A 15,602-nucleotide genomic window follows, 5' to 3' on the forward strand; every position below is an offset into this window, starting at 1 on the left:
GCCTGCTTCACAATAGTCCCATAAGTTCCATAGCAGTTCTATGGCACAGAGATTTCCAAGAAAGCTATGAATCTTTTTTAAAATAGAAATTTCTTGGCTAGAAGTGATGTAGTTTAAGGGTTGCCCTTTTCTTTCCCTCTTTCTAGCCCATCTAGTAATTTAATCTCCATTTTTTAGTTCCTTCGCTTTTCATTTCATAGCTCCTTCCCCTGACTCCCGCTTCTTCCAATGCACTTTTCTAGATTTTCTTTTAAAATGGTATTTCCCAGCTGCCCATTTTAAGCTACTTTTGCTCAAAGCCTGATGTTATTGGTAGCTTTTCTTGCATTTCCTTCCCTAGCATGGACCAGTACACTGTTTCCACTCATCTCAAACACGAGCATCACAAGTTGAAACTGCTTTTATGCAAGTTGAGCAGCCAAATCTCCCTCGTGACTTGGATTTTGTTGGCAGCAGCAGCCCGAGGAGCCGAAGCTGCTCTCAGGCTCTTCATGCCGTGCTGGTTGTACTCTTGCAGGTTCCCAGTATAAATTCTTCTGTTTGCTAGAAAACAGGGTGGAAACATCCAGCAGTCACCTCTTGGCTAGTAACCTAAAATTATTAAACATCAGCCAAGTGGGAGTATGATATATTTACATATTAATAAAGTGCTCTCTAGGGATCTCTTCTAGCTTTCCTGGGAGACCTGAACTTCCATAACAGACCTTTTGATTTGTTCAGAGCCTCCCAAAGTTTGGAAGGGTAGCTGTGAAATGGATCGGAGATGTTCAGCTTTGTTCTGTTGAAGTAGCTTGGCAGCATGAAGGTGGCGCTACTCTGATTTTTGATTTTTTTCCAGTCAGCTCTCGGTATGGCAGAGTGCTAAGGATATTTTTTTATTTGAAACCTTGAGTTATATGGAGACCAAGTGCTTATTTCTTGGGATCACCAGGGAATAATCTCTTATTCTCTCAGTAGGGTGGAAATCTCAGGCTCTGAAGCTATATCTGACAGTGCCACCATGATGCAAAGAATAGGATCCCACCTATAAATCCCAAATCAGTCAGTGTCACAGCATCATGATCAAGGTAATTTGGAGGCGCTCAGGCAAGGCCAGGGAATCACAGGTCGCTTATGGAGTAAGGTCGTTGCCTCACTGTAAGGACTTGTCAGGCAAGGCCAGGGAAAGCCAGGAACGTGAGGATGTGAAAGACGGAAAGAAAAGCGAGAAAAAAAGTTCTTTCTGCTGGTCATCTCATGTTGCCCTAGGGCTGAAATCTTCCTACTCACGCTCAGCAAACAGGCTTTGGGGGGTGAGGATCTCTGCATGCACTCTCTGGTGAAGCAGGAGGAGATGACATGTCACTGGGCTGCTGGGTAGAAGACACTGGCTCTTACATCTAGTTTTTACTGCAGTTTTCTATGATGTCATTCGCCTTAATTTACTTTTTAAAATTGCTTTTAAGGTGTCCAGGGGAATTTGGGAAGAGGTTTCCAGGCAAGAATCACAGGTCGCTTATAGAGTAAGGTCGTTGCCTCACTGTAAGGACTTGGATGAGACAGCACTGGGGTGGACCATCCTGCCCAAATTCTGCCCAGAGCAGCGACCGGTGGGATGGATGTTATTTGCTTGAGCTGTGGCTGTGTCTGGATTAACCCAACAGCTCAGTTGGCAGCTTTTTATTATTATTATTTAGGAAGTGTGAGAATGTATAGAGGAGGATAATTACATCACGGCACTAAGACAGCAAGAAAAATCACAGGAGAAATACCTGACTGTTTTTGAGCTTGGAAGGCTACGTGCTCCATCCCTTGGGTGAGAGGAGGGCCCAAGTGATGGAGAAGGTGACCCTCAGGGATGCAAACAGCAGCCTAAAACCCCGCCAGGAGCTGAGGGAGTTGGTCTGGGGCGGAGGAGCGGAGGTTGCCCTTTGTCCCCCGTGGTGGCCCATGTGGCAGTGGACTTTGGCAGCGGCGCCTGAGGAGAGGAAAGAAGGGCCCCAGCAGCCTCCGAGCAGGTGTGTGTGGCTGCTTTGCGGGGTGGAGGGTGGCAGGAACTCCCTTGGGCTGAAAATTAGGAAAATTAGGGGACCCTCAGTAGGATCAGAATGATGGGTGCCTGGATGCTTGTGCCTGGGGTGCTTGCACTGAGGGCAAGGATTTAACCTGGATGGGGCACAAACTGAACCCTCTCTGTTCAGACCTGAGTGTGTTCCCCCCCTCCCCAGCCCTGAAATGACCACAAAATGCCTTAAATTTGGGGTGTGAGAAGGGTGAAAAGTGGTTCATCTGGCCAGCTGCCTTTGTGGTGGGGACAGTCTGGGTACCGATTCTGCAAAAGGAGATGTGAGGGACTTGAGGGTGTCACATCCCCCCCGCAACAGCTGAGGCTTTACCCACAAGTTGTCCTGGGCTCTTCTTAGGGTTTCTTCTTCTGTGTGGGACTCTTACAAATAAATCTGGTGTTTGCCTGAGCTGCTGTGGTCCTGCTGGAGCCGAAAGGCAAGAGGGAAATCTCTGCCTCCACCCCGTCTCACAGCTCGGGTGAGCAAAGCTCTATTTCTGCTTCTCTCTGTCCCTGCTTGTTTCTTCAAGAGTAACTCTCCTTGTCTTGCTTGTAGCTTTGCCAATATCCCTTCCCCTGCCACATATAAAATGGGGTTTCACCGCCTCGTCACAAAGGTAAAGCTGATTTCGCACCTTCTTGTGGAAGCTGAGAGCGATGGTGCTTTGCTGGGCTGGCTGGGGGCGCAGGAGGATGCTGTGTGGATGCTGCCTCTTGCCCTGGGAAGAGCTGGGATGCCGATTGCTTTCAGGAACAGACCATTTCATCCTGGTGTTTTAAGGGGAGTTTCAAGTTTAGGCAGATGTGGAGATGGTTTTTGCTCGCCTCTGGGCATTTTGGAAAGGCTGCTTTGTTTCCAGCAGGCTCCCAAGAGCAGAGAGTTAGTGGCAACAGGCTTCTTGGAGGGGCTTTGAGGGGGGTGAAAAGCCACTGACTGAACACCCTGTGATCTGTCTTGTTCCTTGCAGGCCACCAAAGTCATCTGGGACTTAAACTCCCCTCCCACTCCAAAACCAGTGAGGATCTCGTCAGCAACCTTGTGATGGACCCCTGGGCCCCCCATGCCCAACTGGCCCAGCCCCGAGAGAGGCAGGCAGCCTGGGGGATGTGGGGAGAGGCGCCCCATGGACGCCCACCGCAGCTGCGGCGACAGCTCCTCCGTGCAAGGCCCTCGCCTCGGCCTGGGTCCTGGGATGGGAGTCACCTCCCTGGCCACCACCCCTGGAGGGACACCCACAGACCGGCTTCAAGGGCTGAGCACTCTGAAAGCAGCTACCCCAACAGGCCCTACTCCAGGTGAGAGCTGCCCATTTTTGTGACGCTCGTGCTGAACTTCCCTTCCCACCCTACTCCTCGTAAACCTTCTTGAAATAAGGTTTGGCCCTTTCGTGGCTCTCACAGGCTTTTGAGACACAGATCCTGTCTTTGTCACTGCATAGAGAAGGCAGAGTGTGGTTAGGTAATGTCCAGCCATTAAATCAGCCAGTGGCTTTTATATCATAGAGTCATTCAGGTTGGAAAAGACCTTTCAGATCATTAGCCCAACAGTTATTTAAGACTGTGTAGCAGTTGTGGCTCTGATTTCTTCTCTCACGACTTCTGCCATTGCCATTTTATAGGCTTCAGCTCAGTCCCGAGGTGCTTTTCTCTTGAAGGTTTGATTAAATGCGATTCTTTTTTACTAAGTGCAAGGTGAATGACAAAAATGCAAATGGTAATACAGGAGCAAAAGGGAGCTTATGAGCTCAGGTGCTGAAACAGCAGAGGGTGGAAGAATAAAAAGTGGGCTGGAGGACGCTCTCTTTGCTGAGAGGGAGCTCTGAGTACTTCATCCAATTTGGGTTGATTTGCTGCCTGCTGCTCCCTCCAGGGAGGATGCTGGACCAGCTTCTGATCCTGCTGCTGAGCAGGGTACCTGGACAGGGGACTTGACTTTATCTTAATCATCCTTTCTGCCTCCAAAGGTCCCATGTGGGACATGAGTCTAAATGTAGATGTTGTCCAGAGCCTGCAGCAGTGCCCTTTCTTTCCCAGATAAAGGATGTTGTGTTGTGTTTCAGGCAAGGTTATGAAGACCCCCACTGGCAGTACCCAGCAGCCAGCTACGGGGATGACTACTCCTACCAAAGCCAGCAGTGGCAGCCGGTGGTCTGGCAGGATGACAGAGGTACAGACTTATTCCTTGGGTTTGGAGGCAATTTGCTTGCAAGAGAAGACATGATACTTTCTCCAGGATGAGTTCTTTTCCCAGAGCTTGCAAGTCTCCTGGGTTTTTTCCTGCCCACGCTCCTGGGCTGTCAGTGCTGTTCTCCCCATGCACCACCGCCCCCGGTTTGCACGTGGGAGCAGGAGCTAGGTGTACCCAAGGACATGTTTGATCTTGATCTCCACGGCTAAAAACCCATGTCATTCTTAGTTCCAGGCTGAACTCGATGCTAATGGTGCTGTGTGATCAGAGTGATTGGAGCCTTGTTTTTGCTGTTTCTGGAGGTCCTGGGCTGAAGAAAAGGGGAGGGAGGAATGAGGAAAGGACATCAGTGTTGTGTTGGCAAACTTATACAGGGCTTTATCACACCTCCAATGTGTCAGGCTAATTTGGACACAAATGGAGTGTGCATGGCAAATTGACTGACTCATTGCTTTTCTTTCACAACTTCATTAGGGCTTCTTCCTCTGGAGGGGCAACGCTAAGTCTTGATTCTCTCTTTAGAACTGAGGCAAGGAGAGCCTTATGGCAAGGGTACCAATTACCGAGACCAGCACTACTACAGGGGTTACCATCCCAACCTGGCCACAACTCACCTGAGGCAGGACAGGTAAAGGTGGGGGTTCTGAACGTCACCTGGTGCACCCACCTGCTGCAAAATTAGCAGGTTTGTGGCTTGTCTCAAAAAAATCTCTGACCTTCAGGGCATCTTTTTGTGCTTCTTTCTGAAGGACACAGACCTATGACTCCTACAAGGAGAGGTACGTCTCATCTGCCCGACCCAAGCAGGTGCAGGGAGAAACCCTTGGCAGCGATTCTGGAGAGGCCAGTGGCCATTCCCGAGAGGTAACCTCAAGACGGGCAGGGGCGGAGGAACGAAAGGCTTAGGGATCTTCCAGAGATTTTGAGAGCAATCCATGTGCCCCTCTTCCACCTGGGAAGGAGGCTGAGGAGAAAAGGGCTGCTTTATGTTCCACCCAGGGCTTAACCATCTTTGGGGTTTATTACAGTGGGTTATTGGTGATTACAAACTCTCCATCTGCTGTGTTGTTATTTTCCCAGACATGTGCCTGTACACAGCTCCTGCTCAGGGCCAAGAGCTGGGCAAAAATCCAGGCTTGGTGGGATGTTCTTTTGTACCTTTCCTAGGTCGCCTAGCTCTGTCCACCAGGGTCTGGTCCATCATGTTTTTGTCTTGATCATTGTGTTGCCAAAGAGCGAAATAAAATATCAAATCAAAGCTGCTCTGGTGGTTTTGCTGCTAGGTGGACCCTTTTTCAGATTTTTCAGGCACTGTCTTGCTATGTCAGGGAATCTGTATCAGGGCTAGGAAAGCCACTGGACTAGACCAGTGGTGGATGTGAGCTATTTTAAAAGCCGTTGGGTATGACCAGAGTATGTGCCATGATGACTCTAAGATGCTGAAGAGATTGAGCTGTGCAGATGGGAGTCATCTGTGCTGTTTCTGCTGGGCCCTTCCATGGAGCAGCAGAGCCTGCCCCAGCACTGTGGCAGCAGAAGAACAGTGCTGTTCCTAGTTTCTCAGCCAGGTTTGTGTTTTCTCCCTTCCTCACAGCCATCAGGCAAACCCAGCCTGCTCATGCAGTACCGTGAGTCGGGGCTCAGCTCCAGCAGCTACGAGCTCAGCCAGTACATTCGTGATGATGCTGACCACTATGACCCCACGCTTTTGGGGACCTGGAGCCCAGTGCAAGCAGGTGGGGTGTGGTGGGACCCTTTATTCTTCCGACACAGGGAGAACAAGGCAAAAAAAAAAGGCTGGTGTTAGGAGGTTTGCTGTCTCGCAGCTTGGTCCTCTCCTGCAGGAAGTCCTGTAGGTGCAAAGCATGACTAGGGGGTTGTGGGGCGGGTACCTGGTCCAGCAGCTCTGCCCAGGTGGGTGTAGGAGCAGTCATGCATGTTTTCTGCTTTAGAGGACAGTTTTTGCACGGGAGGGGGTCAATGAAAGGTTACTGAAGTTGGGAACCAGGGTGTGAGCTGGTCACATCCTCAGTAATGGAGGTGGTATGGGATTGGGGTGAAGGGACTCACGGTGGCCTGTGTGTCCTTGCAGGGGAGCCCTTGGTGTCCACTCCAGCCCCGGTGGTGCCCCTCAAGTTCTCGCTGCCGCATGTGGCCGTGTGCTTTGGAGCTGGAGGGCAGCTGGTACTGTCGTGTCCCCACTGCCCTGCCCAGGGGCAGCTAGCCCACGTCGAACTGCACAGCCTGGAGGTATGCCACCACTCCTGGACCCCTTGCTGGAGTGGCTCCTTTTGCCCTGAGGGAGGCAAACACCATTTGCCACCCAAAGAGCCTCCTTATCAGCCTTCCTGTTCCCTGCTGCCATCTTATCTCCAGCTCACATGGACTCTCAAGTCTGTATCATATCAGCCTGTCCCTGGGCATTGCTTTCAGCCTTTGGGCCCTGCATCCTACTCCTTCAGCTCCATAACTCTCGTTGTCTGTGACCTCTTCACAGCGATGTGGTCCATATCTCTCTGAAGAATAGTTTTTCTCACCTTTCTGAGGTGCCTCCCATAGAGAAGCTGTATCTCAATCTACCACAGCATTTGTCTCCTGTTTTGCCTTCTTTCCTGGACTTTAGCACTGGGGGGCCATGTGATGGTTTACGGTCTATGCTCTGGGGTCACCTTAAGAGAGCACAGAGAATGAGTTCACCAACACTGTTGAACCCTTGGCCAAGGCACTGACTTCCAGCCAGCTCAGCTGGAGCTGTCCTTCTTGCTGGAGTCCAGGTGCTGAATTTGCTCTTGTTTTTTAGGTAATCCTTCATGACACGGAAGAGCTGAAGGAGCTACAGGCCTTCCCAGGGCCTCTGGCCAGGTATGTCACACCAGCAGGTCTGGGATCTGGGTCCTTCTGCCAGTGCACTGGCAGGCTGTGCACCCAGGCTGGCCTGGGAGTACCTCTCCTTTGGGAGGAGACATGAGCTCAGGGAAGACTTCATGGTCTTCTGTGGTTTTGAGATATTTGCAAAGGCCAAATCTGTGTTCAGAATGGAAGCCCAGCCCCTTTGCCACAGTGTAGGTTGATTTGGATTGTATGAGATGTGGGGTTTTTTGAATATTTATAGGGCATGTCTGACCTTATTTTGTACTCATGTCCCAGAAAACCAGTTTTTGGGAAGTCTCTTTGGATGCTGAAAGCCCTAGGTCAACCTGTGGTTTAGCTTTTCCAAAGGTTTTTGTCCCCTGAGGCAGTTGAGTGTGACAGAGTCAGACCCAGCGTGCACCTTCGCACAGTGTGAGCCCGGGGATGAATCCTGGTGTATTGCATCAGGTTGGCTCTGCATCGTACTGGTCACACCAGCATGTCTTCTGGTCACTCACCACCAAAGCAGAGAAAGAAAAGGAGTGTGCAGAAGGAGGAAACCCATTTACTGAGCAAAAGAGCTGTGTATACCCAGAAGCTGGAGATTACTTGTGGTGAAGGGCATGTTGGGAAGACCTGTGTGATATATTGTGTGACTGAGTCAGGATCAGTGTCTCCCTGGTCCCTCTCCCCTGGCTGATCCTGTCTCTCAGCCATCTTTTCCAGCTGCCTGATTTATTTTTTTTTCCTCAATTTTAAGACAGCAGTTCTGCCTGGTTTGCACATAGCTTAAAGGTTTCTGCTTCTGTTTAAGACCCAAAGGGTTTGTGTGGTCACAAGCATGCGACAGTTAATCAAAGATACTGCCTGTGTGTGTGTCTGTTCCTCCAGCCACAGCTGTAACAGCAGCGCAGCAAAACTGAGGTTCTTTGCAGGAGGATGGACGAAAATATTATCAGGAGAGCAGAGAGGACATACTTTGAGATGCCCTGAATGAAACACAGAAATCTGCAGAATCATAACAATGATCAAATTCAAGTACAGAAATCTGCAGAATCATAACAATGATCAAATTCAAGTACTTTTGAGCTTGGTGTTGCCAGGGTGGTATGTGATTGTTGATGCTGGGGACCTTCTTGGACTCTCACTTTGAATGTCATCCCCATCAGTGATCTTGGGGACACTTTGAATCTGAATGATGACCTATATTGCTTTACCCTGTGTTTCTTTTGATGCTGCCTTTGCTGCTTCAGGGAAGATCTGCACAAGGTGGATGTGATAACATTTTGCCAGCAGAAGATAGCCATGAGCTGCGATATCTCAACACAGACAGGGAGAGATTCAGCTCTTCTCTGGAAACTCCTGATCCTCCTCTGCCGACAGAATGGGGTAGGTGTCCCAAGGGAAGAGGCTGACGCTTTTGATCTTGGAAGTGAGACAAGTTATATGACCCTTATGATCTTCTTGATCACAAAATCACAGAATCACAGATCCAGCTGCTATTTTCGGGGTGGTACCTTAAAAGCATCCCATTCCCACAGTACCACCAATCAGTTTGATACTGGAGCAAACCCTTCCTCTGGATTGCTTTTTTTCATCCTTGTGAGCTACCAACAACCCAAAGATAGAGCAGCTCTGAAGGAGACTGACACCACCCTCATTTTGCAACTGGCATTTATGCTTAAGTGGGGATTATTCCTTTAACCCAGTGAAACCCACCTAACCTCATCTGTGGCTGCTTATTGGAAGCAAATGAATCAGATCTGCAGAGCAAGCACTGTGAAGGTCTTGCTAGTTGTGCTGAATCCTTTGCCCTCAAAAATTGTTTGCTGGTGGCCAAGGCTGGTCTTGCTGGGGAGATGCACTGGCATGAGGACAGGAGTGTAAGGGTGTTGGACTGCAAGTGTCATCAGCCTTCACTCGTGGGGCAACCTTCATGTGCCTTGATCTTTGCCTTCCTTTTCACAGTCCATGGTGGGCTCGGACACTGCTGAGCTGTTGATGCAAGACTGCAGGCTCCAGGGGAAGTACAAGAGGCAAGACCTCGCAGCAAATCTGATTGGCCTGACAGCTGACGAGTGGATGTCGCGTCAACCAGGGACACTGGACCTCATCACTGGGGAGGTCCCTCCTGTTGTGGAAACCCAGGCACAAATAGTGGAGAAGTTCACCAAACTCCTCTACTATGGCAGGAAGAAAGTAAGTGGTGAGTGGGATCCAGGGTGCGCAGGGCTGACTTTTGCTCTTGGACACTTTGACCTCTTCAGGTTTTAAAAGGAAGAAGTGTGGGGAGAGGTCAAGAGATGCGTTGTGGTATCAACACTTCAGTATGTTTGTACAACAGTATGGCAGTGATTTCCCACCATGGGGCACTGGGCTGGGGCACTGACTGAATACAAGATGCAGAAACACTGTGGGTTTAGCTGCAGCTGTGTAACCTCGAGGGATGCTGAAGGCACGAGGAGAGGGAGGAGGGGTGAACACGGAAAAGCTTGGGTACCCAGGCTGGGATACCGCAGTGGTGGCATTGATAAACTAATGGCAGCACAGACCTGGAAATACAGGAAAGATAATATTGCTATGAAGGTTCTGGTTCTTGTCATTGTGCAAATTAGTGAGATAAAGGGGTCTTTGTAAACATAGAAGAGCTTTTTGGAGGATATTAAAGCCAGAGCAGTCATCAGAGCTCATCTCTGAGCTGTGTGAGCAGAGGATGCTCTGGCAGGGAAAAGCAGAGTTAATGCAAACACTTTTTCTTCTCCACCCTGGCTGCAGGATGCTCTGGTCTGGGCCATGAGAAACCAGTTGTGGGGCCATGCTCTCTTCCTCTCCAGCAAGATGGACTCTCGAACTTATAGCTGGGTGCTCACCGGGTAAGTTGGAGAAGCTAAAGCAAGGTACGATGCTCTGTTGACTGGCTTTGCCAAGCCTGTCACCCCTTTCGGTGCCCTCAGTCCCAACACACTGAAAAAAAAGCATTTATTTCTTCTGAACACTTTCGGAGGGAACTTTCATGGGTCTGAGTCCTCTGGGCTTCTGATAGACAAGAGAAACCAAATGGGGTCTGGAAAGCAGAGGGAAAGCCATTTCCTGGAGTTGTGCAGTGGATTTATCTCAAGTCTTTGCCCCTGCTGCCCTCTTCTAGGCAGCCATGGGTGTATGAGAGCTGAGCCATCTTCACCTTGATCCAGCCTGGACTGAGCTATTCATTCCACTCATATGAACGTTTTCTGCTGGAATTAATGTACTTAGTCTGGATTGGCTTGATCCCCTCAGGGAGATTTAAGCAAAAATTTTACGTTTTGTGCTATCTGTATCCTTTAAGGAGGTTTTATCCACTGTCGTCCGGGAGACTTGCCTGCATTGGAGGTAATGCAGGTCATCAGCCTGGTGGGCTGATGATCCGTTCTGCCTTCTCTGGGAAGTCCCTCAGGACCTGGCTTTTATGGGGCATTTGGAACAGGCACTGGGAGGTAAATAAGGGTTTGGGGTCCCGGCATGGCAGCCTTCTCTCTGCTGTCTCCTCACAGGTTCACCAGCACGCTGGCCACCAATGACCCGCTGCAGACCCTCTTTCAGCTCATGTCAGGAAGGATCCCTCAGGCGGCACTGGTCTGTGAGCAACAGGCTGGCCCTGGGCTATGTACTCCATGCTGTCACCTGCCTGTGACACCTACCTTGTGGTGACCACCTCTGCTCTCCTCTTGTCTCCCTGCAGTGCTGTGGGGATGCCACGTGGGGAGACTGGAGGCCCCACCTGGCTGTGATGCTGTCCAACAAGGTTGGGGACATGGAGCTGAATCACCGAGCCATTGTCACCATGGGAGACACTTTGGGTGAGCTAAGGCTGTTGTGAGCTTTTATATTCTTGCTGTCTTGTAGTAGTGGGTGGACATGTGCAATGTCACTGTGCACATCCATGCTGGCACAGGTCATCTTTGGTGTTGAGATGGGGTGTGAGTGCCTGTACCCATGGAGCTGCAGTGGTGGGGATGAGGTGTGGATGGGTCGGGCTGGCAGATGAGTCAAGGTCAAGCACATCCATTAGCTACAATTTTTGGAGATGCTGCTGGACCCAGGGAGGACTCATGTAACTGCAGGGACTGAGACTTGCTCACAGTGGTGGGAACTCTCAGGGACTTCACGCTAGTAGTGGCACCCTGCAGAGCTGAAGCCAGACCCTGCTCAGGCTCGTCTGGTCCCACCTAGGTACAGAAAGCAACAACTGGAGAAAACAAAAAAAAGTAGGGAGAGGGGAGGTATCAAGGTCTGCATGGACAGGGAAGAAAAGTGGGATGGTTGGGTTTGGATTTTGTGAGCTTTGGGGGCCTCCAGAGAGATGCTGACAATACGGTGATCTCTCAGGATTGTTTGTCTTGTTTTTTGTTTTGGTATTTTTTCCCCTCCTATCCAGCTAGTAAGGGAGCAGTCGAAGCAGCTCATTTCTGCTACCTGATGGCAGATATTCCTTTTGGTTACTTTGGGGTGAAGGCGGACCGCATGGTTCTGCTGGGCAGTAGCCACCGGTGAGTGAGCCCAAGAGGTGGTGTTGTCACCAGAGTGGTGTATCCTACCTTCTCCTCTTCCCTGGGATCTCACTTTTATGCAAAAAAAAAAAGAAAAAAAAAAGAAAATCCCTGTTTGGGTTTTTACTGCTTTTCATATGAGCTTTGCTCTGGGCCTCTCCGGCTGCAGGCTGACACGGTGGTGGGGCTGTGAATCTGTGTGTGGGGCTGTCTGGGGGGATCTCTGCTCCTGCTTGCTGAACTTACCCCTGCTCTCCGTAGCCAGGCGTTTGCCCAGTTTGCCAGGACAGAGGCTATCCAGCGGATGGAAATCTTAGAGTACTGCCAGCACCTACGACAGCCGGAATCCTTCCTGCTGCCCTTCCAGGTAGTGGAGATGCACATCTGGTGCAGCAGCAGCTCAGACCTGCCCCCAAAACATGCATCTGTCCCCCTGAAGCCAGAGATTCAGGCTTGCTCACCAAGACTTGTCCCCTTGCTGGGCTTTGGGAATGATGGAGAGACTGCCCAGGCCAAGGGCCTCCTCCAGAGCAGGGCTTTGGGCAGGTTTTGGGACATGGTGTGTTTGATCACTGCTTGCTCTCTGGGTCATCTTCCAAATGAGCACCCCAGCCGCTGCACAAAGCAGGTGAAGACGGTGGGCTGGCGCGCTCTCCCCACCACCCATCTTCTGCTTCAGGGAGTGAGTCTGGACAAGCCCCATGGGGATGGGTGGAGGTGTCCCCAAGTTGTAGGTGACCTCTGGGTGATGTGACCCATGATCTGGGGTGCTCTGAGTCACGCTGGAAGGATGTGCCACAGTGGAGGAGGAGACCCACAGATATGTGCATTGCCTTGCTCATGAATGTCTGCTCTGCTTCCCTTTCCCAAGGTGTACAAGCTCCTCTATGCCTCTCGCTTGGCTGACCATGGGCTCCCAGCCCAGGCTCTGCAATATTGTGAGCAGATTGCCACCATGCTCTTGGGACAAGATACGGCCAGCCATCCCATCCTGGCCCGGCAAGTGGCAAAGGTGAGTCTCGTACCTGCCCTGCATCCTTTTGTCAGGGCGTGATACCCACTCAGGACCTGGTGTGGTGGGAAGCATCCTGGGGGTTTCCCATTGGCTGCTCTGAGGAGCCCCCCAGGGTTCGCTGAGCACAACACAACCAACATCTCCACAAAATCTCTCCTACCCATGGATTTAGAGTAGAAAATAAAGGAATTGTGTTGACTGTCAAGTAGGAGCAAAGTTATTTGGAAGAAAAGGATTGTGTTATGTTTTATTATTCTGGAGAGGCTTTTTGAACTTTTAAATGGCATAGACTTCAGAAGCTGAAGCTTGAGTACTTGACATTTCCCCTCCAGCATATAACCCTGTGATTCCCCCTTAGCTTCATGAGGCTCTTTTGGGGTAACAGTGAATACAAGCATGTCCCAGGTTGCAGCACTGAGCCCAGTTCCTCTGCTTCACGAGTGGAGCTCTAGTGCAGAGAGGGATAAAGCAAAGTGTCCCAGGTCCTCCAGGGTAGGTTGGGGTCTCCGGAGAGTGGATCTGCCCACTCCATGCACATCACCAGGACCCTGCTGAGGCTGCTTGAAGCCTTCCTCCATCAGGAAGGAGGGCAAAAGCTGTGGTGCTGTGAGATGAGGGGGCAGCGAGGATGCCCGTCTGAAGCAAGTGCTGCAGAAATCGCCCAAAACATGGCTCACGCATCTCCCCCCCTCCCCACTCCGTCGCCGAAATCTATTTACTGTCTAACAGCCTCTCAGATCTGCCGTTCTGCTGGGGATAATGCTTCTCCTGGGAGAAAACACTTTCATCTGAAAAACTAGTGCATTCGTAGACACTCTTGTCTTTGATGTTTTAGACTGTGTTACAAATTATGATACACATTAGTGTTTGATTAAGACTTACCCTCTTTTGAAGCTGGGGACGATATACAACCAGGTGCTGGTTCATTAATATTGGATCAAAGTGCACATTAGCTTTTGGATTAAACATTCCCACCATTTAGGAGTAATCATGCTTATAATTTCCTCTTTCCTGCAATTGATTTAGGATGTTTGCAAAGAGGTGGGACAGTGGGTCTACATGTAGCACCAGCTCCTGGCTGGCTGCTGGGTTCCTCTGCTCTCTGTGGAGTCCCTGTCCCAGGCTAGACTCCAGCTGCACGGGTCATATCTTGCTGTAACCTCCCAGAGTTGGGAATTGTGTTTCGTGCTGGTTTGGACTTTGCTTTGAAAAACTTTGGAAATAGGAAGAAATGGCCATTGGGGACTGGTGCGTGGGGGAGAGAGCTGAGACCTGTGTGGCTGCGGCAGGTGACTGAGCTGCAAGGTCACCTCTGGATGGCTTTTGGTGGCCCTTGGTGCTGCAGCCTTGCAGAAGATAAATGAGTGCAAAGGAGCTGGAAGGGAGAGCCCGATAAATCCCTGAGAGCTGGGACAATACCAGTAAGAGAAAATTCAGTGAAGACTCAGATGAAGAGTGGTTCCTTGAGTGCCGTCCCTCATCCACCTGTCTTAAAACTGAACCCTTGTCAGGGTTCAGCAATTTCTCCAGACTGGGCTTTAGCTCTGCAGGGAGCCCTCCCTCACACCCTGAGCTGGTGGGATGGGTTGCCCCAGAAGAGCCTTTTGCTCCTTTGATGGTAGCTGGAGCCACATGTCATTGAGATGATGCAGCCAGGGTGGCACAGACCCCTCTCTTGCAGGAGAAATTAAACACGCAGCAGCAATACTGCAGTGAGGGACCTGGGGGAGATAGTGGAGCATGGAAAAAATACTGAGTAGCAACATAACAGGATGCTGTTGCAAAAAAAAAAAAAAGGCAATGCTATAACGTTATTTTGGGCTCTGAGAGCAAGAACAGCATGTGTGAGACAAGAAGGCAATAATCCCCCCATGTTTGGGTCTTGGCTGGGGCACTGTGCCTTGTCTGGAATGCTGCACTGGGAGGCAGGACCAAATTGGAGCAAGTGCAGAGGAGAAAAGCAGGTGTGATAAGAGATTGAGGGGGGGAAATGACCTCTAAAGAAGGCCTCAGTGTTATTTTTTTCCAGGCAAGATAGGCTGGGGGAGGAAGGTGTACGGGGGATGTGATAACAACCCTCTGGCATGCAGGAGGCTGCTTTTCAGGGGCTGGTGCTTCACCGTCCCCGCAGCTTCTACAGCAGCGGGAATAGAGAGGCTTAATTTGCAGCAGGGAAGATTTCGCTTAGATATTAAGAAAAAACTCCTTAGCTCTAAGAACATTAAACATCAGCACAGGCCTAGGAGGTTGTGAAATCTTCTCCTTGGAGACTTGTATGGGCAAATTAGACAAATGTGGGCTGGTGTGGACACATGGGATTTTCTCGAGCATCGGCAGATGGACCAGGTAACCTCAGAAGGTCCCTCACAGCCCTGCAGTTCTGTTGTTTTCTGTGTGGTTATTAGTGATGGTGATGCTTCCTGCAAAGCCGGGTGTGCCCTTAGCTCAAGTCCTGTCAGCTCCCATCCATCCTTGTAGGTTAGGCAAGGGCTTGATGCCCAGCCCTGGGAGCTGAGCTCTCTGCAGGCCTGCTGGTGGGATGCCCTGCAAAACTGCCAGTGCCCCAGGCTGGCTCTCAAGTGAGATTAAAGGTGTTAGTTTTTCTCAGATGGTAATAGTCACCTGCCTCTCTAATCTGAAGAGCATCTTTGACATGGGTACTTTGACACCTCTGTGGAGGTGGCTGAGATAGCCCTGTCTGGATGCTCCCTGTGGGGCATGGGATGGGCCAGCACCGCCGTGAAGCAATGCAGGAGAGGGAATAAATCTTGCCCAAGAGGCTGGTTGTTACTGTCACCCCTCTGATATGAAGTGCATTTCTTCCCCCATGCCTGAGATGAGTCCCGTTGCCCTCCTGATTCTGCAGCTAGCTGAGCGGCTGAAGCTCTCTGACCCACTGCTCCTGGAGATGCCAGAGCAAGACCAGACGCTGGAGCCCGACTGGCTGGGGGGGGACCCCGCCCGCTGCCGGCGGGGGGG

The 15,602-nt window shown here is 50.7% G+C and overlaps 1 protein-coding gene across 1 annotated transcript in view; it reads left to right on the forward strand.

Moving 5' to 3' along the window:
* Positions 1-3,149: 3,149 nt before the first annotated feature.
* The window catches only part of SEC16B (SEC16 homolog B (S. cerevisiae)), a gene marked incomplete at its 3' end in the record, with an annotated part of 17,159 nt that continues 4,706 nt past the window's right edge, over positions 3,150-15,602 (forward strand). The window contains exons 1-16 of the mRNA XM_009868912.1: positions 3,150-3,340; positions 4,105-4,211; positions 4,755-4,860; positions 4,982-5,096; positions 5,827-5,973; positions 6,330-6,482; positions 7,033-7,094; positions 8,336-8,471; positions 9,051-9,281; positions 9,858-9,955; positions 10,613-10,694; positions 10,801-10,918; positions 11,497-11,608; positions 11,870-11,975; positions 12,480-12,620; positions 15,490-15,582. Of these exons, the coding sequence (XP_009867214.1) occupies positions 3,150-3,340; positions 4,105-4,211; positions 4,755-4,860; positions 4,982-5,096; positions 5,827-5,973; positions 6,330-6,482; positions 7,033-7,094; positions 8,336-8,471; positions 9,051-9,281; positions 9,858-9,955; positions 10,613-10,694; positions 10,801-10,918; positions 11,497-11,608; positions 11,870-11,975; positions 12,480-12,620; positions 15,490-15,582 (1,998 nt within the window). The remainder of the gene's footprint in view (positions 3,341-4,104; positions 4,212-4,754; positions 4,861-4,981; positions 5,097-5,826; positions 5,974-6,329; positions 6,483-7,032; positions 7,095-8,335; positions 8,472-9,050; positions 9,282-9,857; positions 9,956-10,612; positions 10,695-10,800; positions 10,919-11,496; positions 11,609-11,869; positions 11,976-12,479; positions 12,621-15,489; positions 15,583-15,602) is intronic.

This window comes from Apaloderma vittatum, unplaced genomic scaffold (genome assembly GCF_000703405.1).
Source record: "Apaloderma vittatum isolate BGI_N311 unplaced genomic scaffold, ASM70340v1 scaffold27494, whole genome shotgun sequence".
Lineage (NCBI taxonomy): Eukaryota > Metazoa > Chordata > Aves > Trogoniformes > Trogonidae > Apaloderma > Apaloderma vittatum.